This window comes from Plecotus auritus (genome assembly GCF_963455305.1).
Source record: "Plecotus auritus genome assembly, chromosome: 4".
Taxonomy (NCBI): Eukaryota; Metazoa; Chordata; class Mammalia; order Chiroptera; family Vespertilionidae; genus Plecotus; species Plecotus auritus.
Window position 1 is genome coordinate 57,169,926 of NC_137775.1, and position 25,263 is coordinate 57,195,188.

Sequence of the window (25,263 nt, forward strand, 5' to 3'; positions counted from 1 at the left end):
CTGATGGGATGAGTCCCAGAAGAATGTAGGTGTTCGGCAGTGCTGAATGCAGGGTTATAACAGCCTCATTAACAGCCCGTAGATCCTGGACAGGGTGGTAGTCATTAGTCCCAGGCTTTTTGACAGGCAAGAGTGGCGTGTTCCATGGAGACCTGCATCGTTTAACAAGTCCCCACTGAAGCAGCCGGTCTAAGTGGACCTGGATTCCCAGGCATGCTTCTCTCGGAATTGGATATTGGCAGATTATAACAGGCTGTGCCCCAGGCTTTAAATCAATCAGCACCGGGGCGTGGTCCTTAGCCAGGCCTGGAGGATTTCCTTCAGCCCAGACCAGCGGGAATTCTTTTTCTAATTCAGGTTCTAATGGTGAGGCCTTTGACTGGGGGGTATAAAGTCTCCATTCTTCCTCCCTTTGCACTGCTAGGAACAGGATCATTGGGGAGGTCTCCTCACTTAGGCAAAGCTGTGCTGAGCCATTTGGAGCAAAAGTGATTTCTGCATCCATTTTGGCTAAAAGGTCTCTACCCATTAGAGGCACTGGGCAGTCTGGCAAGTACAGGAATTCATGAATTACTTGATGATCGCCAAGTTGGCATCGGTGAGGGCAGCAGAATGGTCTACGGGTCTGATCCCCAGTAGTTCCAATAATGGTGACCTCCTTTCCTGAGAGAGGCGCTATTTTCTGTGTGACTACTGAGTGCTCAGCTCCTGTGTCAACCATAAAGTCCACAGTCGGGCCCCCAATTTTCATTCTGACCATGGGCTCGTGGGGGCCTAGCTGAAAAGAGCCCGGTCTGTCCTAGTCGGAATCAGCCTTTGCTAGCCCAATGAGATCTGCTTCGAGTGGCTCTGGTTGATAGCGACTGGGTGGAAAAGGGGGTCCAGTTTTCTTACTTTGTCGTTTGGGACATTCCTTCTCCCAGTGTCCTGTCTCCTTACAATAGGCACACTGGTCTCATCTCAGGCTCGCTCTTCCTTTTCCCCCTGATCCGTATTCTTGCTTCCCTTTCTGATCTGTCTGGGAGGCTGAGCTTCTAAAAGCCACTGCTACCATATTGGCCCTTCTTTGTATTCTCTTTTCTTCCTCCCTCCTTGCCACACTGTCTCGGTTGATGAAAACCTTGTTGGCTATCTCTAGCAGTTCGGTGGCATTCTTTCCCGCAAACCCTTCCAGCTTCTGTAATTTTCTCCTGATGCCAGGCTGGGCTTTCCCTACAAAAACGGCATTTACAATGGTGTGATTTTCCAGGGCCTCAGGTCTAAAGGGGGTGTAGATCCGGTATGCCTCACATAGACTCTCATAGAAAGCTGCTGGACTTTCGTCAGGCTTCTGGAAAACCTCAGAGATTTTAGCCATATTGGTGGGCTTCTTGGCTCCGGCCCTGACCCCCTGGAGGAAGGCCAGCCGATATCTTTCTAGCCTGGCCCGTCCATCTTCTGAGTTCGGGTTCCAATCAGGTTCCTCATCTGGGAAGGCCTCCCTGGCCCATCTGTCTGTGTCTAATGTCCCTGCCAAGACCTGGGTCTGGAGCCACTTCCAAGCCTCTGATCCTACTCTCATGCGCTCCTCAGTGTTAAAGAACGTGAAAAGGAGCTGCTTGCAGTCCACCCAGGTAGGCTTCTGGGTCTGGAAAATCATTTCTAGGAGGTCTACCATGGCCTGAGGTTTTTCAGGATAAGCTGGGTTGTGATGTTTCCAGTTCAGGATGTCACTTGTGGTAAAGGGCTGATAATAATAGACTGGCCTTCCCTCCTGCAAGGTCCCATCTTCACCAAGCACTTGGGCACCCTGAATCTCCCTGAGAGGCATCTGACATGCTGGTTGTGGCTTGGGCCCTTGATCGGCTGAATGCAAGCGCCGCCCAACTGGCTCTGGAGAGCTTGGTCGAGGAAAAACGGAGGGGGGTGGTGTTTCCAGACTTTCCGGACCTTCCAGGCCAGTGTGGGGGAGCACTTGGTGCTGCCTGTGGCACATATGGAGGTGGTAAAACTGGCGGGACTTCCTCAGGGGGTCCTGGCAGAACAGAGGGTTGGGTTCCCCTCTGAGGGACCTGTTTCTTTTCTCCTGCCTGCTTCTCTTCTGCTTTCTCCTCTCCTGCCTGCTTTTCCTTAGCTTGCTCCTGCCCTGCCTGCCTCTCCTTAGCCTTCACCTGCCCTGCCTGCCTCTTCACTCCTGCTATTAAAACCTTACTCTGTCCCTTGTTACACACGCAGAACCAGACCCAAGGCGGCAAGGTTTGAGCAATTTCTCACCAGCTGTCTATGTAGGGAAACTGATCTGAGTGTGCAGGGTCTTTCGTGACTACATTCCAGACTGCCCCGACCAGTCCCTTATCTAAGGAGCCTTCTGAGGGCCAGCCGACCCTGAAGGCTGGCCATTCTGATTCACAGAATTTCCTCAGTGTTTTGGGGTTCATTTTAATACCAGTCTCCATTGAAACCCTTTTCAAAATTTTTCAACATGCAATTGAGAACAGTGGGTTTACTTTGTCCCGACCCCATGATCAGTGGCGAGAGACAGACAAGGGAGGGGGTGACCTGTTTTCACAGATCTTCACTCAGATGCCCACCTGGCCGTGTCCCTTGGGAGCTTAGATTTGTCCTAGCTAAGGTGCACTCGTATAAACCCCAGGCCTGGTCACCTCCACGTGGGGGTGAGTCACCGTTATGCCATATGACAAATCGCGGAACCGCAGGTTGGGGCCCACTTGGACTCCGTAACCAAGGTCGTGGAGCCACACAAAGGATAAGAGAGGGCAGGCCCTCTCCCTCCACACTCACACACTTTCACCAGACATTCACTCAGAGTTTAAAAACACAGTCCACCCGATTCCTGACCAATTTAACTGATGAAGTCCTATGACTTCCGGGGAGATGATCAAGCTCCCCCTTCTACTCACTGGAGTGGGCCTGACTGACTGGGGCCCCTACGTTACTGATTCTGTCGACAGGTCCAGAAGTGTCTGTCCACTTTCTCCAGATGCCGGCTGGGTCCTAGGCTGAGGTCTGGGAGCGCCAGGAGTCCCCGGTTCAATTCTCCTAAAATCAGCAGGGTGTCCCTTCCGGAGGCCTATCCCGCACCCCTGTTCCCCAAGCCCTGTCCCCTCACCGGAGGCCAAAAAAGCCAAGTGTGGTTGGTTTCCCGGGATCAGGGAACCAGCTGTTGCAGAAGACCAAAGAAAACCAAAGACGCTTCTAAGAAAAAGGAGGGACACTGTTTAATATGCCGGCGGATTCAGAGAACAGCCTTCCAAATCTGAGTGAAGGAACACGCATGGGGCTTTCCTTTATATCTCCCTCCCTGTGGTCTTTGTCCCACAAACATGGATTATGCTTCTGGTCCTTTTCTCGGGCCTTGCAAGAAGGCCCCCAGGTGTTGGGCATCTCCAGGTCATCTCTGATGGTCTGGCCTGGCGCCAGTGTTAATAACCCTCCCTCCGGGGCAGTGCACTGTTCACAGTAACAGGTTCTGCAAGACCAGTATCTGGGAAGGAGAGAGGGACTTAATTATAGGTTATCAGGAATGTACACTGAGCTTGCTGGCTTGGATTCAGATCACTAGACCCAAATATCAGGGTTACATTGGAATTACCCCTTTTTAGCCTTCTCAACAGGAGGAAATACAGAGGGAGAAACTCATTTGGCAGAGATAATCAGCCTGTGATAGGAGGTGGCCATCTGACAGTGGGTAGATGGTGGAGGTCATGGGAGGGTGAGTACCAGTTGGTCTAGCTCTCCTTGTTCTGATTTGTTGCCCCGACCAGGAAATGTTCTAATATTAAGATTAGCTTTTCAAATTGTTATTTTATTCACTTGGCAATCTTACTTTCAGCCTTAATGTTACAATCTCACATTGGGGCTTATCAATCATTCTTTTCTGTGTGTAGGACTCATGCACAGTTGAATGAGGGCTGATAGAACAGATGAAATCAAATTCCCGAATTTGCAGTTTAGGAGTAGCGACAACCATCCCATCTCCTTCAGGTACAGATCCCTCCCCCCCCCACCACCACCCCTCTCGCTCCCCACCACCACCACCACCCGCCTCTGCTCCCTGGCCCCAGGCCTTGCTTCAATAGCCAGCCAGCTACCTTTAACATCATTTTTAAACTACAGGTGTGAAAACTTAGAAGAAGGTCTGTTTGAGGTTTACTTTTATAAAATCTGTGGAAAATAGATTTTGAAGCATATTCATATTATAAAAATAACATTTAACCTACATAGAAAACATCCTATACAAATACCTTAGTAAAAGTTGCTTAGGCAGAAGAAAATATGCTAACTACAAATGACCCCTCAGCTTTTAAAGCAGTTTAACATCCCTCCACCTGGAAGCCTTTATTGTCCATGAGTTGATATTAGATGTAAGACAATGACATTATAGCTCTGAACCTTATCAGTAATTCCCAGGGGCCCTAAACACCACTGCCTAAGGGTCAAGCAGATGAGGTGAGTGAAGTGGGAGACCCAGGACAGCAGGACTGGAACTAGAGGTGCCTGTCCTGGTAAAGGCCAAGTGCTGCCAAAGAATTCTGTTCTTTTCACAGGGCCAGCAATCCAGACTTTAGGTAACATTTTCAGAGTTTAAACAATATCATGTGGACCTCGGCTCTAGTTGTTCCCATGAGTGAGGTTCTGTTACACTGTCACCCCTGCCCCTTATCCTCAGGGGATACGGTCCAACACCCTGTGGATGCCAAAGCCAAAGACAGTGCTGAACCCTGTATCTGCTTTGCTTTTTTCTATACAGACCTATCTGTGAGAGAGTGAGAGAGCAACAGCAATAACTAGTAATGAAATAATTATAACGATATGCTATAATAAAAGTCCATGTGAATGTGGTCTCGCTCTCAAAATATCTTATTCAACTGCAGGTACAGAGAGGATACGCTGGACAAAGGGGTGTTTCACATCCGGCGGAATGGAGCAGGAGGGTGGAAGATTTTATCAAGCTACTCTGAATGGCATGCAATTTAAAACTTATACATGTTTTATTTCTGGAATTTCCTAATTAATATTTTTGGATCACGATTGACAGAGGGTCAATGAAATGGTGAAAAGTGAACCGGTGAACTGTAATCAATGTAATCTATGTTAACAATGAATAGATAATGAAGCTAAAAACACTGACTAGATTTTAAATTTTTTTCCTAGTATTGAATGATTGCTATTTTATAGTCAGTTTCTTTTTTTAAAATTCTTTATTGTTTAAAGTATTACATATTAGATTTTAAATTTTTAATGTTTAACACTAAATATGATTTTAGAAAGAAATTTCTATCCCAGGCATAATAATCTTATATTAACATCTAAATGGCATCATCATTTCAGTCTTAATGTGACAAACTTTTTCTAACAAAGATGAATGGACCGAGTTTTATTTTTCAATTTTAATAGAATGAAAACTATGTCACAGAAAACCATTTTTCAGTTTTTTCAAAAAAATTCACACAACTAATGAATGTGCCAGCACCAACACATTTGTTAAATTTCATGGATGCAAATATACTTTTAAATGTCTGCCACTGTTCACAGTTTGGTGATATCTTCTCATAAAATATGGTCTCTAACTAGGTTTCATCAACAGCTCTAGTTAGGTTGACCTTGACCGCCCGGGTGGTTTTAGTCTGACCCCCGCGGAGACCAGCTATGAAGATCTGAGGCCTGGGCACTGCGGTGCTGCCCTCCCTCTTGGACTGCGTGCCCACATGCTTTAACGGATACACCTGTGAACAATTTTCTCTTCTCATGTGACTGAGATCGGTTTGTACCGAGTGAGTAACTTTCCGCCGCAAATTGGCCTAAGTAGAAAGAGAATACATAGGGATTAATATTTCTCTAAAAAACGAATAATATAAAATATTACCAGGCACCAGTTAATATCTGGCTATTTTTTCAATCCATAAAGAAATTAGTTTTTCAACAACACATTAGAGCATTAAAAAAATCTAGAAGGGAATAGAAAATACCCTTTGCTGCAAAGTAGGGAAATATATTAAATAATGAAAAGGGACCCAAACAAAGAACATACAGGATCAGACTTACAGTGAGCTCAATCATTTGTTAAATAATCTTCTAATTCCATCATGACTTTGAGATTCATACAACTTACTCCTTTTGTGAATTATTAGTAAACATGAAGTTAAATAGATTACTCAGGCTAAAAAGCAAGGAGGAGCTTATAAGAGGAATTGGAGCCCAGCCGGATGTAGCTCAGTGGTTGAGCGTCGACCCAGGAACCAAGAGGTCACCAGTTCGATTCCTGGTCAGGGCATATGCCCAGGTGGCGGGCTCAATCCCCAGTGGGGGGCATGCAGGAGGCAGCCAATCAATGATTCTCTCTCATCATTGATGTTTCTATCTCTCTCTTCCTCTCCCTTCCTCTCTGAAATCAATAAAATATATTTTAAAAAAATAAAAGTCAAACAAATTGGACTTAAAAAAAAAAAAAAAAAAGAATTGGAGTGCTCTGGCCGGTGTGGCTCAGTTGGTTGGGCATCATCCTGTACACCTGAAGGTGGCAGATTCAATTCCTGGTCAGGGCACAGGGCGCATACCTAGGTTTGCAGGTTCCATCCCCAGCCCAAGGAGCATGTAGGATGCAGGAGGCAAACAATATATCTCTCTCACATCAACATCTCTCTCTCTTTCTCTCTCTCCCTTCCTCCTCCCCTCCCTCTCTAAAATCAATGTTTTAAAAGTATATTTAAAAAAAGAATAGGAGTTACTGAAGTTATGGTGAAGTGCAAGAAAAACACACAGAAGACATTAGAGCATGTGAGTTAAGGAGAGACCTGGAATTAGAGGAAACATTTCAGAGTTTGAGATACTGCAGGTGATTGAGAATCAAAATTACTCCCCCCTACACAGCTTATTATCTATACTAGAGGCCCGGTGCATGAAAATTCATGCACTGGAGGGGGGATCCCTCAGCCCGACCTGCCCCCTCTCACAGTCCAGGAGCCCTCAGGGGCAGGAGGCGACCCGGCGATCAGGGGAAGGCGACGCCCCATCACACCTTTGCTGCTGCCACTGCTGGCAGCGCAAGCCTCGGCCAGCCCTGGTTACCTGAGCCTCGGGCAGCCCTGGTTACCTGCACCTTGGGCTGGCCGGGCAGCTGCCATCGGAGGTTTGCCTGCGCCTTGGGCCAGCCCTGGGCGGCTGGGGGGTTGAGGGGACTGGGCACTGCCATCTTGTGGCTGTGGGCGCCGCCATCTTTGAGGGCGTGGCATCAATTAGCATATTCCCTCCTTATTGGCTGTGGGTGCCGCCATATTTGAGGGCATGACAGTCAATTAGCATATTCCCTCCTTATTGGCTGTGGGGGCAGCCATATTTGCGACAGCGTGAGGGTCAATTAGCATATTCCTTCTTTATTACATAGGATTATTACATAGGATTAATATGACTTTGCTATTTCATTGTCTTCATTCGCATCATTTTACTATTTCAAGAGACTCCTGCCAAAGCAAATAACTTGACTATTCATTACAGAATATCCTAAAAGATGCATCAGTTCTTCAGTAATAAGCATTAACACGTAGATTAAGCCTTAGCATTCTTTGCACCCCTTGCCTCAAAAGTCACCTTGCTATTCCCCTCCATGCTGGGCTGCTTCCTCGTGATCTTTATCCAGACCAATTCAAGCCCCTGTCCCATCCCTGATCTACCCGTGGCACTGACACACCTGCCTTCAACCAAACTTCAAATTCTCAGTTCTGACCTTGCTGCTGCTCCTCTGCCAAAGCTCTGCTGAGGGGGTGGTTTCCCTCATGACTTTAAGGCAATATACTCAGCTTTGTCTTGTCAACAGGTTGTGTTGGCAATATGTGGGGAGCTGCATTCCACGTGATGCGACTCGAGGGGACAATTAGGTCCACGTTGGGACTCAGGACGAAGTGGAGGTTGAGGAATGAGAAGAGAGGGTTCATCGGTATGAAGTTCAGCCCCACCGAATACCCATTCTCTTAACATTCCCAGTCCAGACCTGTGCTGTCGCCTCTACCTCTCGTATCCCATTCAGCCATCACGCCCCTCTTCTCCTTTGCCTATTTGTATCTCAAAACCAACTGAAAATGTCACCTAAGTCAATTTAGTAGAATTTTTATTTCACTCCTGTCATGCCACTTAGTGAGAGGTACTTAAACATTTGTAGTGTCTTAGTGCTACTTGGTAAGACTCTTAGCTCCTGAAGAACAAGGCACTGGAATCTACATGTTATCTGGTACCTATCTGATGAGTGAGAGTGAGGGTTAGTAGGTAACAGAAAAGAATATGGGGACTGGGAGTCTCAGAAACCACAGGAGAGAGATGAGTAGGAATGCTAATGGGAAAGTGATCAAAAGATATACCAGGAAGCTGAACCTTCCTCAATCCAGGAAATTGGGGGCCTGTTTGAAAAGCTGCCACCAGAAAGGGTGGCGAGGGAAATGAGGTGGTTTGAGAAAAGCCTGTGAGACACAAACAAAGGCCAGACCTTAAGTGACAAGAGAACTCGAACCCACAGGCCTTCAGCAACCAGTGCGGGAGCCAAACCTCAACCCCCGCAGCTGCAGCAATCTCGGCTCACACTGTCTGGACCCGGCAGGCATCCCTATTTGCATGCCCGAACCCCTCCCCCAACTCAGGACCAACCAGAGAAAGCCAAATATGCTCACCAAACCACTCACCTGAGACGCCCACCTCCGGTTTGCCCCTGTCAACAACCTCCTGTTTTTCCCCTGTAAAGCTTGCCTGCTCTGCTCCCTGCCCTGGAGTCTCTGCCAAAGGCAAGTGATGGCGACCGACTCCCCCACTGCAGCAAGCTCTGAGAAACAGCCCTGTTCTCGTTTGGGGAGTCTTCATTTATTCTGAAACCTGACTTCAGCTAAAGAGATGGATAAAATATACTAAGAAAAAGCTAAAGATATAAAGTGTTGGTTGTCTTCATACTACAGTGAATGGTTGTTTAAAATGACAAGACCCTTAAATAGAACTAGTGGGGGTGTTCCATTGGGTCAGATAGGGATGCGACAGTCTTTCATGCGAGGCACCGTCTGTGATCAGGATGACTGAGAATCAGGACGAGGGAGCTCAGTGTCTGGAAAGAGCATGTCCCCAGTAAGAGGGGGCAGTGCTTATGACACTACAGAGGTAACATTCTGCTCCTCACTAAAGTCCAAAGAAGAGAAGGGTACACTTTATGATTAGAGGAAGTAGGGAGTGCTTTATTTTTTAATAAAAAAAAAAAGTTCTTACTGATTTTAGAGAGAGAGAAAGGGAGAGGGAGAGAGAGAAACATCAATTGGTTGTCTCCTATACACACCCTGACCAGGGCTCAAATCCACAACCTGGGTATGTGCCCTGATTAGGACTAGAACCTGAGACGCTCCAACCAACTGAGCCACACCAGCCAGGGTGGGAGTGCTTTAAATATTAGCACCTCATAGATTAGCATAATAAATTAAAGCTATTACATAGATAATTAGAAAGATAAGAGAGAGAGAGAGAGAGAGAGAGAGAGAGAGAGAGAGAGAGGAGAGAGAGCATGTACGCTACTGGAACAATGATCTAAGATAGACAAGGAAGCTGAACCTGGCTGGAATAATTTGAGAGTAGTTTCATGCTTCCGTATTTCTACATATGCTTAAAAGTAGAAGACAATCTTACAATGTAAAGCTGGCAAATGATAAGTTACACTAATTATTTTTATGTTAACAAAGAACTCTGTACAACTCCATATTTTATAAAAATAATTAAACTTAACTCTAGAACAACATATTAAAATGTTCTAACCTATAGGTGATTTTAGAAAATATTGTTACAAACCAATTTTATAGCTTTTCTTCTTAATTCCCATTCATTCCACTCATATGATCTCACAATTGTTGGTGGTAATATGTGTGTATCCGTCTGTGTGCTGGTTTCACTCTTTGTAATTGGTTTTATAAGATGTTTGCCAGTATCTTTGAGCTAAAAAAATAGAGTTTTGTGATTAATATTTGCAAAAAGTAAACATTATTTACAGATAACTAATAAAGTATTCAGCTAAAACTAACAAAAGGTTAGAAAAACAAGAAATTTTGAGCATGGGATATACTTGTAAATACCAGCAGAGAAAATAGCTTATAATTAGTGAGATGTATATAATTTATCTTCCTGGGCATTGTGGCTTTGTCTGATTTTGTGAATTTAATGTAGGAGGTGGATTTTGGAGGGGGTAAACCTAACATCACTCACTGCCAAGTCAAATGCCCTGTCTCTGACTTTCACAAATGGTCGCATAAGAGATACCTTATTGGAAATGAACAGAACCTTAAAATAGCTATTAAATATTCGGGATAAGACACATTTCTTTAAAGTATTGGAACTTAGGATATATCTTAAACCCAAACTAGGCCTACATAGCCAGATTATTATCCAAAGGGTTTTTTTTTTTAATTGAATATGTTAATTTTCTGCTGGGACACCCAGAAGCTCACTATTACTATTCACATAGTAAGTACTCAGTAATTCCATGCTAACAAGGTACCATTATGCTGGATATGAAGTTGCTGGAGAAGTGACAGAGATTTAAGGAGCTCAGACACAGCACAAAGGAGAGAGAAAAGATTAACTTTTTCCCCCAAGTCAAGCAACAGATATGAGTGCCTACCATTTAACACGAGACATAATTTTTACCTTCACAATAAACTTATGATATAGTAAGGTAGATAAAAACAAGCTGAAAAGTACAATTAATGACATTATACCATACAAAGTGGCAAGTAATAACAATACAGACTATACCATTGGAGGGAGAAAACTTACTTCCATGGGTTATTGAAGGCCGCTGAAGAATAGCTGAGAATTAAATGTAAAGAAAGGGGGTGGGGATGGTAGCGGGCTGGAAGAGGTTAATAGGGGGTGGGGTGGGGAAGGAAGACCTAATACTTTCAACAATAAAATTTTTTTAAAAAAGAAAAAATAAATAGAAAGAAAGGGAAACACGAGACCAGATATATAGGGAACTTTTTTCTATGGTGGAAAAGTATGCATTGTTTACATACAGCACACCTGTCTGGTTATCTGATTCATTGTCTTCAAGCTATCTCACAACCCTGTAAGTTATAATTAAGTGATAGTAAGACCAAATAAATCTTGTCTATTCACATGCAAATTTGTAACTCTTTCAAGGTTTTCTATAGAACCTGGTAATGTAGTTCTCAAATTTATATGAAAAGTAAAGAGTCAAGTATAGTCAAGATTCCTTAGAGAAAAAAGGGTGGGGCAACTTACTTTACCAGATATTAAGACTTACAAAGTTATAGTAAGATATAGGCACAGGAATTTTTTTAAAAAACTGAGTATTTGAACAGAATAGAGAGACTTAAAAAAATAAGCCTGTGTATATAAGACAGTGGGGAAAGGAGAGAGTATTGAACATACAGGCTGGGACAATTTGCTGTTCAAATGGGAAAAAAAATTAAAATGAGATCTTCACCTTCCACCAGACCCAAAACGTCAAATCCAAGTGATTAAAAATCTTACTGTGAAAGCCAAATTTATATTTAAAACAGCAATTTAGGAGAATATTTTTATGATCTAAGCAGTGGTCGGCAAACTCATTAGTCAACAGAGCCAAATATCAACAGTACAACGATTGAAATTTCTTTGGAGAGCCAAATTTTTTAAACTTAAACTTCTTCTAACACCACTTCTTCAAAATAGACTCGCCCAGGCCGTGGTATTTTGTGGAAGAGCCACACTCAAGGGGCCAAAGAGCCGCATGTGGCTCGCGAGCCGCAGTTTGCCGACCACGGATCTAAGGATACATGATAATTTCTTAAATAAGACATGAAAGTTCAAGACATAAAGAAAAAATGATAAATTACACATAAAAATGAAAAACTTTTATCAAAAGACACCACAAAGAGAATGAAAAGATAAGCAGCACGATGGGAGGATATATCTGCAAAACAAATATCTCACAAAGAATTAGTATAAAAAAATTCTTTTTAAAAAACACCTCCTACAAATCACTAAGAAAAAGACTTACAATCCAATAGACAATTGGGCAAGAGACTGAGTAATTTCACAGAAATATATTGTTTAGGAATATAGACATGAATGGCAAAAAGACAAGGAATGAATAATACCAAATTCATAACGTAGTTACTGTTGTGGAGAAGAGAAAAGAATGACATTGGAAAGGGATACAAAGGGTTCTCTGAGATACTTGTTAAAAGTGACAGATGTGCAGATGTTTGTTTTTCATGCTTGTGTATAGTGATACACTTTACATACTCTTTGGTTTGTATAAATATTATACAATTAAAAGTTAGTTATTTACTTAAAATGAATGAGACATATTTCCCTTATGTAGTGTCTTTTTTTTTCAGCCTTTTAGTTTTATCAGAATTGATACATAAGAGGGTTTTGTTTTTTTTAAGTTTTCTCACTGTTTTAGAAGTAGGCAGAGAATAAAATATGAATAAAACCATAAGTTTTATTAAGGCATAGTTAAGGAAACTACTAATGGTAAAAACAAATACTAAGCAAATGGTACTTTTTAATGATGGAACAACCCAATATAATAAACATATAAATTCCCCCACAAATTATTGTATTATTTTAATGCAATACCAATTAAAACCCAGGAAGATTTTTGGGGTTGAGGGAGTTGGCAAATTCATTAAAAAAAAAAAAAATTCAGGAGAAACCAAGATGGCGGCATAGGTAAGCACCTAAACTGCTGCCACGCACAACAATTTCAAAACTACAACTAAAAGACAGAACGGACACCATCCAGAACCACAGGAAAGCTGGCTGAGTGAAAATTCTACAACTAGAAGGAAAGAGAAAAGCTCACAGAGAATTGGAGGTACGGCAAAGGGTCTTTGTACGCGCAGAGAGGAAGGGCGGCTGAGAGCCTGGCTGACTTTCTCTGGCGGAAGGGGGAAGGAAGCCCCCGACCGCACTGAACCCCAGTTCTGACTGCACTGAACCCCAGTTCCAGGCAAGCCCCTGGGGACCCACGCTCTTGTGGGGGGAGTCTGGACTCTCGGGCGGAGACTCGGGAGCCGGGGAAGGCGGAGGACTGAAAGCGCGCACGTGCATGCAAGGGTAAGGCTGACAGGAAGCCAAGACTGAGACTCCACCCCATCCAAGCTGAGCACAGAGGCTATTGCAATTTGGCAAGTCTAATCCTATAAGGCTGTCTCCAGCACCGAACTTCTCCCAGCATAGACACAGCTGATCCTTACAGCCAACTGGCCTGGAGGTCAATTCTTCCCAGTGATACCAACAACAATCAAGACTTAATTACAACAAGGCTGTACACACAGTCCACAAAGGGGTGCACCAAGAGTGTCCACCTCAGGTTAACTGGGGAGGCAGACCCACTGGGCCATATTGGAAACCTAGCACACAAATCTACCTTACCAACTCAGGGAAGAGTGAAAATGCGGCGTCAAAGAATCAGATCACAAACGAAAGAAATGGAGGAAAACAAACGACTGGATATAGAATTCAAAACCACGGTTATAAGGCTTTTCAAGAATATCCTAGAAAAGGCCGATAAATATAATGAGACCCTCGAAGATATGAAAAAGGACCAACTAGAAATTAAACATACACTGACTGAAATAAAAAATATTATACAGAGACCCAAAAACAGACAAGAGGAACACAAAAATCAAGTCAAAGAATTGAAACACAAAGAAGCAAAAAACACTCAACCGAAAAAGCAAAAAGCAAAAAAAAAAAATCCAAAAAGTTGAAGATAGTGTAAGAAGACTCTGGGACAACTTCAAGCGTACCAACATCAGAATTATGGGGGTGCCAGAAGAAGAGAGAGAGCAAGATACTGAAAACCTATTTGAAGAAATAATGACTGAAAACTTCCCCCACCTGGTGAAAGAAATAGACTTACAAGTCCAGGAAGCGCACAGAACCCCAAACAAAAGGAATCCAAAGATGACCACACCAAGACACATTATAATTAAAATGCCAAGAGCAAAAGACAAAGAGAGAATATTAAAAGCAGCAAGAGAAAAACAGTTAATTACCTACAAGGGAGCACCCATACGATTGTCAGCTGATTTCTCAACAGAAACTATGCAGGCCAGACGGGAGTGGCAAGAAATTTTCAATGTGATGAATAGCAAGAACCTACAACCAAGATTACTCTACCCAGCAAAGCTATCATTCAGAATTGAAGGGAAGATAAAGAGCTTCACAGATAAGAAAAAGCTAAAGGAGTTCATCACCACCAAACCAGTATTATATGAAATGCTGAAAGGTATTCTTAAAGAAGAGGAAGAAGAAAAAAGTAAAGAGAAAAATTATGAACAACAAATACATATCTATCAACAAGTGAACCTAAAAATCAAGTGAATTAAAAACCTGAGGAACAGAATAAACTGGTGAATATAATAGAATCAGGGGCTTAGAAAGGGAGTGGACTGATAATTCTCAGGGGGAAAGGGGTATGGGGGGGTTCATGAAGAGATGGACAAAAATCATACACCTATGGATGAGGACAGTGGTGGGGAGGTAAGGGCAGAAGGTGGGGTGGGAACTGGGTGGAGGGGAGCTATGGGGGGGAAAAGGAGAAATAATTGTAATAATCTGAATAAAGATTTATTAAAAAAATAAAAAATAAAAAAAAATAAAAGCCTGGAATTCCCCCCCCCAAAAAAAAAATTCACATGAACATACAAAGATCCATACATGAATGCTTAAGACAATTTTGAAAAAAATAAAAGGCAAGCCCTATCAAATAATAAAATATATTACAAAGCAATAGTAATAAAACAGTATGGTCTCAGCATAGAGATGGACAAATAGGCCAGTAGGACAAGATTGAGAGCCTAGAAACAAGCCCATTTCATATGAGAATTGCTAATACAGTGGAGGTAGCATCAGATTTAGTGGGAAAGAACATACATTATTAGTAAATGTTAGGAAAACTGGCTCACTACATGAATAAAAATAAAGTTTGAACTCTATATTATCTCCAAATAGACTAAAGTCTTAAAAGTGAATAAGTTAAAACAGAAGAAAATATAAATAACCTCAAGACAGTAAAGGATTTCTAAAAACAAGACTTCAAAAAGGGCAATTGTTAAAGAGAAACGTTAATAGTTGTGACTACATTAAAATTAAAGATGTGTCTTCAGTGAAGGCCTCACCTGACAAAACTCACCGAGATGTGACAGACAGGACAAAGATATTTGCAACTTCTACAACCACTAAAGAATTAATACCTATAAGAGACAAGGAATTCCTGCCCACCAACAGGTTACAGTTAGAGAGAGTAGTCTAGAAAAGAAAAAACTGGAAAAAGTTATGAATAACTGGTGTATAGAGAAGGAAATCTGAATGAGTAATAGATGTAAGAAGAAATGCTGAACTTCATTATCAGAAAAATGTACGCTAACACAATAATGATATACCATTTTAAATTCATCACATTGGTAAAAATTATAAACCCAGGTAATAGAAGTGCTAGCAGGGTTATGGGTAAGTGACAAGCCCCAGTTACTGAAATTAAACTGGTCCAATTATTTTGAGAGTAATGTCTCAGTTGAGCTAAAAATTGTAGACCTACCATTTGAGCCTCATACAGAAGTATACTAAATATACCTGTCTCTTTCCACGCCAGGAGAAGCCTAGAATGCCTGGAGAATTGCCGTATACAAGAGGAGTATCACATTCATAGACTGGTAGCACCCTGTCAGAGTAAGAGTGCCAACTGAGCTGTCCAGGGTTTGACTGCCACAGCGGCCCTCCACACCACTCCCCACCACTGTATTCTTAGCATGTTGCCAGGCTCCTTGCCCAAATGTTCAGACTACCCTCTGTGCCTCACTGTCACCAGCCCAACTATCCTCTTACCAGTCACTACTTCAGTCCCTGCTGAACAGGTCAATTGAACACAACCCACCCGCATCATAGTCAAAAGTTGATAGGATAACACACACACACACACACACACACACACACACACACACACACACACACACACACACACACACCCCAAAACCATTCCAGGTTTTTATTTTAGTGAGTTTAAAAGAGAGGAACTGCTCAGCCAGTGTGGCTCAGTGGTTGAGTGTCAACCTATGAACCAGGAGTTCACAGTTCCATTCCCAGTCAGGCCACATGCCCAGGTTGTGGGCTCGATCCCCAGTGGGAGATTTGCAGGAGGCAGCCAATCCATGATTCTCTCTCATCATGGACGTTTCTATCTCTCGCTCCCTCTTCCTTCCTCTCTGAAATCAATAATTAAAAAAAGAGAGATTATACATTTAAAAAAGAGAGAGAGAGGAAATGAATGAGAGAAGAGACAGAAAGAACAATGAAAAGGTGAACAAAAATGAGAGACAAAGAGGAAGAAAATGAGAAGAACACAGCAGTAGAATGTGAGCCCCATGTAGGTGTTTTTGTTGTTGTTGTTAATCTGTTTTGTACACTGCTAACTCTCCAGTGCCAAGCTAGTGCCTGGTTCACAGTAAAGTGGCTCAGCAAGTATCTGTTGAATGAATTAATGACTAAGTGCCAACATACAAAGAAACACACCTTCAGATCCATTTTGTGGCCTTTCAGACTTGCAATTTAAACGTGTTAAATTATTTTACAACTCTGAGTGTAAATGATCAACATGTTATTTGTGCTGAGCTCCTTTAATTTTAGACAAGAAAATATGTAGTTGCAATTATTTCTCTAAATGTAGCTTTTCTTTTTCAGACTTTTCCAGTCTAATGCATCAATTTGACTCTTTGTCTTGTTTTCACTATTCTTTGTGGATTTCCTTAGTTCCATCTTCAGATGTGAATTCCTTTCAGATAACCTGTAAAGGCCTCATCTGACCCTGTTTCTGCCTGGATTTGGGAACAAGATAAATATAACTTTTAAATTAACTATATTTTTAAACAGATAAGAACAGATACTACACTTGATCTTAGCCAAAAGGACAAGAAGCAATAAACTAACTATATTTTTAAGTCTCATAAATTCTTTTTTAAAAATCTTGATTTTTTTTTTTTTTTTTTTTTTTTAGAGAGAGGGAAAGGGGGTGAGAGGGAGGAAGAAGGAGAAAAAAGGAGAGAGAGAGAAAAGAAAAGAAAAAACATCGATTGGTTGTCTCCCGCACACACCCCGGGACCTTCTGGACAATGCGTAACCACGGAATCACACCGGCCAGGGCTTAAATGTAATAAATTTTTAAATATCTACCCTGCTTACCTCAGCACATGGAATGAGGGTTTCAAATTGCTGATGAAGTTCCAGTAGCTGAATTAATTCTGCATGCTTTTTGGCCTTTTCTGTAATTAAATTAATGTACTTTTCAGGGTTTTCTGCAAATGAATATGCCGCATCTCTGGTATTGAAAGTGTAATATTTTTCTTTATATTTCAAAATTCCAATTGCTTGATTTCCTGAAAATTAAGAAAAGGAATTGAATGGGCTATAAAATATTAAGTTGATTCTGTGTTTGTAATATATCCATAGAAATATTTTCTATATACTGCATTTTTAACCTATTACTTATGTTTTTATTTTGCTGATAAAATAAGTAATTTTAAAGTATACATTTTATTAAATTATAGCTTATCTGAAATTCATATTAAGTTAATTAATTTTATGTTTTTATTTTAAAGCATGATTTTATAGAAAAATATTTCACTATCTAGATACAAGGTGTTTAAAAATCTCTTATGAGAAGCCAATTGCCTGGCAGGTTTCACAAATCTCTTCCAACTAAACTAACTACCATATAATCATTGTTTTAAAAATAATTCTGTAAGAACTGCAAAAATGGGACATCTTTTTTAAAATGTAAGTTTGCATGTTAGAAAGTATTTCCCACTGTGAAAAGATACTACATAAAATATGGATTATTAAATATCCACCTAGTTTGTGGGAGTTATATAGAAAGCACAATCTGTCTTACTTATTTGTTGTTTCATTTATTCAACAAATATTTATTGGCCCTGCTCTTGGCACTGAAGATACAGAAGAAAACAAACTCCCCACTCTCACCAAATCCACAATTATACGCTAGGCCAGAGAGAGATCAGTGCTACAAAACAAACAAACGAACGGAACCTAGTAAAGCAGGTTGAACACACAGTAATAGGAAAGCAGACGAGGTTGCTATCTTCAATTGGGTGATCAGGAAAGACTGAATAAAATAAGCAGCAGGATATATAGCTATGTGGCAGGTACAGCAAAGGAGCTTAGCACGTTCAAGAATAACAAGAAGGCCAGGGGGGCTGGAGTAGTGAGCAAGGGAAAGCGTGGCAGGCAGCGAAGTCGGTGAGGTCATCAGAAAAGGACCGTGATGGGGAGCCACAGTTATCAGCCTGGGGTTGACCCCTTGTGGTCTGCAGGAACGGACAGAAGCAGGGAGGTGCTACAGAAATCCTCTGAGGCAGTGCAGGTTGCTGCTGCCCAGAAAATAATGTTGTGAGTAGAAATACTACAGTGAACAGAAATAGAGTAGTCAGGACTGGCTTATACTCAGAGAGGATTCTAAAACCCAAGCCCCACAAGCTCCCTACTTTTTCCCTTTCCCTCTTTCTTAGAATCATAATTTACAGACGCTGGAAGGGACCCATCAGACCTCCTAGTTGGTCCTTCTCCTTTTCCTGACTTGGAAACCGTGGTCCACAGAAAGCATGAGATTTGCTGAAGGCTACTCAGTCCACTAATGGCACAACTGGGACTAGAAACCAGACTTCTGAATCCCAGCCCATAGCTCTTCAACCTCATCATGCTACCTCTGTCGCTCCACACACCCATGTTTCCTTTCGTGTTTGTGTCTCTCCTGACTTGGAGGAAGAAAAGGAGAGAAGGAGGAAGGGAGAGGAGGAGGGAGGAAGGAAGGGACGGAGGGAGGGGGGAGGGTGGGAGGGAGGTAGGGGAAAAGAAAGAAAAGCAAAGGAGAAAAAGAGAAGAAGCCATCTACTTCTTCACGGATCTTGAATATTTTCTCCCCAGTATCGATGACCCTCATAGGGGTCTCAGAAAACTATTTTCTCAGTTCCCCATGGCAAATCTTCTGTTAATCCCATTATAAAAAATCCAATACCATAAAAATGAGTCCATTTGTGTGCTCTCTAGCCTCTATATGCACAATCCCAATGATAATTTGTAAAAAAGTAATACCCACCTGTGAAATATAACAAAAGAAATAAAAAAGAAGAAAAGGAAGGAGGAGCTTAATGGTATAAGGGAAATAAGACACAATCTTGTCAAACTGTTTTCATTCTAGTCCTAGCCAACTTCTTGTTATCCCAAATTCACACAGGACTTTTTGGATAACTTATTCCATCTCAATTTCTGATTTACTGTTTGTTTTAGAAGCTATAGTAATATCAAGATAAATTTTACTTAATAAGAAACTGGCCATTTCCTTAGTGGTATCTGCCTTATACAGAAATCCTGATCTATGGTAATGGAATGTAAAATGACAAAGAATATCTATAATAATAAAAGCATAATATGCTAATTAGACCGGACAGCCAAACAACCTTCCGGACATCATTCCAAATGTCTTTCCAGACGAAGCTGCAGCAGCAGGGGCTGAGGCAGAGGTGGTTAGGAACGATCAGGCAGGCAGGTGAGCAGTTAAGGATGATCAGGCAGGCAGGCGAGTGGTTAGGGCGATCAGACAGGCAGGTGAGCGGTTAGGAGCCAGGGTTCCCAGATTGCAAGAGGGTGCCGGCCAGGCTGAGGGACCCCCCCTCCCATGCATGAATATTTTAAAATAAAATATCAGAAAAATCAGTGTTTCTCTTTCACATAATTACTTTGGAGGAGGATGTATTTCAGTGATGTCATGTAACATTTCTACAATCCATCACCGGACACAGGAGTCAGCCCCTATTTATGATACGGTAGCATCCATATTTTATTATGTACACATTAAATTACTTATCACTCGTATTATAACTTCATGTTTATGTCAATCTACCAGATTATACTGTGAGTACATCAATAATGAACACTTTGTCTAGGTCATCTTTGTAATTCCTTTCTAAGTTCACCATCAGATCCCATAAAGATTTAAAAAGTGAATAAGTGACAATGACAGCACTTCATTTAAAGAAAGAAAAGGAAGTGGGAGCAATATTATTTCCAATGATACCTGGAAGGAGAAGACCATCTGTTGTCGCCAATGTATAACCACAATATCCCCGGTACTGAATTAACAACTTGGCAAAATTTGCTGTTGTTTCTGGGAAAAGCCATTGTTGTCTTTTAAAATCCATTGGATGTACTCTTTCTTCTAAAATGAAAGAGGAGGACAAGAAAAACTTTATTCAATGAGAAGAGTAAACAACCCAAGGAAATGAGCAGAAGGAACTGGCTGTTATGTGACTAAAACAGAGATAGATCAACTTCATTCAAGAGGGTGCAGCTGTTTACACTAGCTGGCAAACGCTTATATAGTAGAACTATTGCTTCTTGAAACAGATGAAAATATTTTGAACAGAAACAGTCAAGGGAATATCTCTTTGTAACTTAATTTTCATAAAGTGTACAATTTTCATAACAAGGTGTACTTTTAAACATTCTTCCTAGTGTTGTTAGGTAACCTACTTACATTTGATAAGCAAATTGACTATTTTTACACAAATAAAAACATGCTTTCGTAAAACATTGATACCCAAGATTCTTAGCTGTTGTGATCCTACTACACTTCTGTGTCTGGCTCTATAGCCAAAGATCAGATGCCACACCTGACCTCGTGGCTATGACTAGAAGTAAATTCATACTTTGGAAAAAATAAGCTTTCCCTCTTTATTTCCTGATATGCCTGAAAGCCTTGAACAGTTATGACATGTGTCAAGTGTCAAGTGAGTTCTTTCAGAAGAAAACTGGGTCTGGCTAGTGTGGCTCAGTGATTGAGCATCGACCCAAGAACCAGGAGGTCGCTGGTTCAATTCCCAGTCAGGGCACATGCCCAGGTTGCAGGTTCAATCCCCAGTAAGGGTGTGCAGGAGGCAGCCGATGGATGAGGTCCTCTTTCATCGATGTTTCTATCTCTATCCCTCTCCCTTCCCTCTCTTTAAAAATCAATTAAAAATATATACTTTTAAAAAGAACATTGGGTCTCCCCATATACTGGAGCAGTATCTTGAGAGTGTTCTAGTGGGTACAAAGTTCTGACCTATGGTGGGAAACATATGTCTAAATCTAAGTTGCAAGTGAACTATCTTGCCGATATGGTTGAGTTTAATATCTCCTATTGAAATGGCTCTACCTTTTTAATTTAATTTAGTAATTGCATAGATATGCTGTTTTAATAAAAATAAAATCAGTAAGAAAAACTTTAACTGGAAGCATGCCTTTGAGTCTCTTTGATCTTATGTGTTCTCTTTTCAGATTTTATGTGTTCTAATAGTTTAAGAATGAAACTGCTGATTCATTTTTATTTTCCACTTTACAAAAATAAAATTCGAAAAGGAAATTTGGAAAGTAAATTATCTAATTTCATTTTCTGAAAAAAAACTTTCTTTTTAGGCAACAACTCAAATCCTAGGCTCTATTTTGGCATTTCTCATGAATTTTAAATTGTCTTTAGGGTAGGAGGGACCAAAAACGTAAAGAGAAGTTTATTGATAAAGACAGCCTTTCAAGAATCAATGCATCTCTTAAAGGGTCTAAAATAAGCTCAGTTAATTTTACAAAGATAAAATCTATTGATTTATAAATTTCAAACTCAATATGAGATAGGTATATGGCAAATAGCAATCCAAGAAATGAAACTTAATTTGCAACAAATATAGCAAGAATTAATATCCTTTTCTACTGCAAAAAATAATAAAAATCACTAAAACTACAAGAGCAACATGTAAGCACAGAAAAATCATAGTTAACCCAAACACTAACCATAACATTAGGAGTGGTTATTGCTGGATAGTAAGATATCCAGTTTACATATTTTTGTTTTCTAAATTCTCGATATGAAAAATTATCTTACAATCAAGAAAGATGTTTAACACCTTATAAGAAAGATATAATATGAAAAATTTAAAACAAAAGAGTGACTTTATTCTAGAGGTGATTTTTAAGAGGAAGAGGAAATAACAGATGATTTCTACTACCCAGGTGTTCTTTCAGTCGAAACATATCAGTTTTCACAATTACTTCATCAAGAAGATCTTGTATTACTTTCTCAGGAAATAGCAGGTCATGAGTGCCCAGAAAGCGCTCAAGGTTAGCAGTTAAATTAGTGAGGATTCCAATCAAAACAGTTTCATCCTGAAAGCCAGTCCACACATTGGAAAGTGCAATGAAGATGGGCTGAGGAAGAGAAAAATAAAAGTTCAAAATGTAATTGTTTAATTCAATTATAATCACTGTAGTCTTTTTTTAAAAATATATTTTATTGATTTTTTACAGAGAGGAAGAGAGAGGGATAGAGAGTCAGAAACATCCATGAGAGAGAAACATTGATCAGCTGCCTCCTGCACGCCCCCCACTGGGGACGTGCCCGCAACCAAGGCACATGCCCTTGACCGGAATCGAACCTGGGACCCCTCAGTCCTCATGCCGATGCTCTATCCACTGAGCCAAACCAGTTAGGGCATCACTGTAGTCTTGAAACTAAATACAATTTGTAAAGAAATTATCCCTTAAGACAAATAAAAATCTCATGAAGTTAAACAACAGAATCTTAATAGAAAGTGGACTCATAAATTATGAGAAAATAAACTTTTATTTTATTTGAAAGCAATTTATTTTGGTATCCTATCTAACAAAACAGTAATATGCAAACTGACTGTCACTCCAACACACAAGATGGCTGCCCCCATGAGGTCAAAGATGGCTGCCCACATGTGGGCAAAAGATGGCCACCACAAGATGGCCAGCAGTAGAGGGCAGTTGAGGGAGATTAGGACAGCAGGGGAGAGCAGTTGGCAGGGACCAGGCCTGCAGGGGAGAGCAGTTAGGGGTGACCAGGCCAGCAGAAGAGGGCAGTTGGGGGTGAACAGGCCTGTAGGGGAGGGCAGTTGGGGGGGACCAGGCCTGCAGGGGAGGGCAGTTGGGGGGGGAACCAGGCCTACATGGAGGGCAGTTGCGGGGGGGGAACCAGGCCTACATGGAGGGCAGTTGGGGGGGACCATGCCTGCAAGGGAGGGTAGTTGGGGGGGACTAGGCCTGCAAGGGAGGGCAGTTGAGTTGGACCATGCCTGCAGGGCAGGGCAGTTGTGGGTCACCAGGCCTTCAGGGCAGGGCAGTTGGGGTGGGACCAGGCCTGCATGGAGGGTAGTTAGGGGAGACCAGGCCTGCAGGGGAGGGCAGTTGGGGGGGCAGGCCTGCATGGAAAGCAGTTGGGAGGGGCAGGCCTGCAGGGGAGGGCAGTTGGGGGGCACTAGGCCTTCAAGGGAGGGAAGTTGGGGGCAACCAGGCCAGCAGGGAAGGGAAGTTAGGGGTGACCAGGCTGGCAGGGGAGGGCAGTTGGGGGTGACTATGTCTGCAGGAGAGGGCAGTTGAGGGGGATCATGCTTGCAGGGGAGGGCAATTGGAGGTGACTAGACCTGTATGGAGGGCAGTTGGGGGTGACCAGGCCTGCAGAGTAGGGCAGTTGAGGGGGGACTAGGCCTGCAGGGGAGGACAGCTGGAGGCAACCAGGCCAGCAGGGGAGGGCTGTTAGGGGTGACCAGGCCTGCAGGAAAGGGCTGTTGGGGGTGACCAGGCCTGTAGGGGAGGGCAGTTGGGGGGAACCAGGCCTGCAGGGGAGGGCAGTTGGGGGCCACCAGGCCTGCAAGGGAGGACAGTTAGGAGTGACCAGTCTGGCAGGGGAGGGAAGGTAGGGGTGACCAGGCTGGCAGGGGAAGGCAGTTAGGGGCAATCGGGCTGGCAGGGGAGCAGTTAGGCATCAATCAGACTGGCAGGGGAGTGGTTAGGGGGTGATCAGGCTGGCAGGCAGACGCGGTTAGGGGCAATCAGGAAGGCAGGCAGGCGAGCAGTTGGGAGCCAGCAGTCCTGGATTGTGAGAGGGATGTCCGATTGCCAGTTTAAGCCCGATACTACCCGGATCGGGTCTAAACAGGCAGTCGGGCATCCCTCAAGGGGGTCCCAGATTGGAGAGGGTGCAGGCTGGGCTGAGGGACACCCTCCCTCCCCCTACCCCGTGCACGAATTTCGTGCACCTGGTCTCTAGTGATTATTATAAAGTTAATTTACTCAAACAAACAAACAAAACAAAAAACAAAACCAAACACACACATTTGATCACCTGGCTCTATTTCCAAATATCAGACACCACAAATGACCTTGTGGCTACCACTGGAACTAAAAGCATACTCTGGAGAAAACAAACCTTTCCTCTCTTCCCTGACATGCCTGAAAGCAGAAAGATTTATGGGTGTTTCACCTCAAAAGGTCAAAGGGAAGATAACTTCTTTTGTATTTTTTTAAAAAAGCTAAATTTGACACATGATTAGATTTATCTGTCTCAACATGATTCAAAAGAACATGTAAAATCTAACAATATATCTTGGGGCATGTCTTGTGAGCTGCAAGTTTAAAGATTTTAGGTCAGTGAGGTAAAATGTTTTTTACTTGTATTAAAGATCACAGACTTATAGAACAAACAAAAAATTATTCAGGCTCAAATTATAAGTGAAACAACTTAGCCTTTGGCTTCTTAGTTTTTAAAACCAAATATTGGGTATGATTATAGAAAATTATCAGCCGAAACCGGTTTGGCTCAGTGGATAGAGCATCGGCCTGCGGACTGAAAGGTCCCAGGTTCGATTCCGGTCAAGGGCATGTACCTTGGTTGCGGGCACATCCCCAGTGGGAGGTGTGCAGGAGGCAGCTGATCGATGTTTCTCTCTCATCGATGTTTCTAACTTTCTATCCCTCTCCCTTCCTCTCTGTGAAATATCAAAAAAATATATTTTTTTAAAAAAAGAAAATTATCAAAGCCCCAAAGTGCTCTATAAAATACTGCATTTGCATCTTCTACCTCCGTGGGACTACCAGATTTGTCCATAAGATGGTCCAAATAATCAGAAAAGTCAGCATAAATGCAGGTCTGGTCATCAAAGTGGTTATTATCCGTCTTTTCAGAAAAGTCACAAGTTGCATCACCTCTTTGTTGAAGGCAGTTAGAAACCAGCTACTGTGAATACATTTTCAATACTATATTATGGATATTTTTTTTTTGCCACAGCCAATTCTGATAGTATGGTTATTATTACATACTAGAGGCCCTGTGCATGAGATTTGTGCACTGAGCGGGGGCCCTCAGCCCAGCCTGCGTCCTCTCGCAGTCCA

General features: G+C 42.2%; 1 protein-coding gene across 1 annotated transcript in view; it reads right to left on the bottom strand.

Annotated features, from left to right (window-relative positions):
• Positions 1 to 5,193: 5,193 nt before the first annotated feature.
• The window catches only part of CFAP206 (cilia and flagella associated protein 206), a gene marked incomplete at its 5' end in the record, with an annotated part of 38,704 nt that continues 18,634 nt past the window's right edge, over positions 5,194 to 25,263 (bottom strand). The window contains 5 exons of the mRNA XM_080665058.1: positions 5,194 to 5,801; positions 9,808 to 9,951; positions 17,209 to 17,402; positions 20,117 to 20,257; positions 22,080 to 22,278. Of these exons, the coding sequence (XP_080521184.1) occupies positions 5,571 to 5,801; positions 9,808 to 9,951; positions 17,209 to 17,402; positions 20,117 to 20,257; positions 22,080 to 22,278 (909 nt within the window). The 3' untranslated portion in view covers positions 5,194 to 5,570. The remainder of the gene's footprint in view (positions 5,802 to 9,807; positions 9,952 to 17,208; positions 17,403 to 20,116; positions 20,258 to 22,079; positions 22,279 to 25,263) is intronic.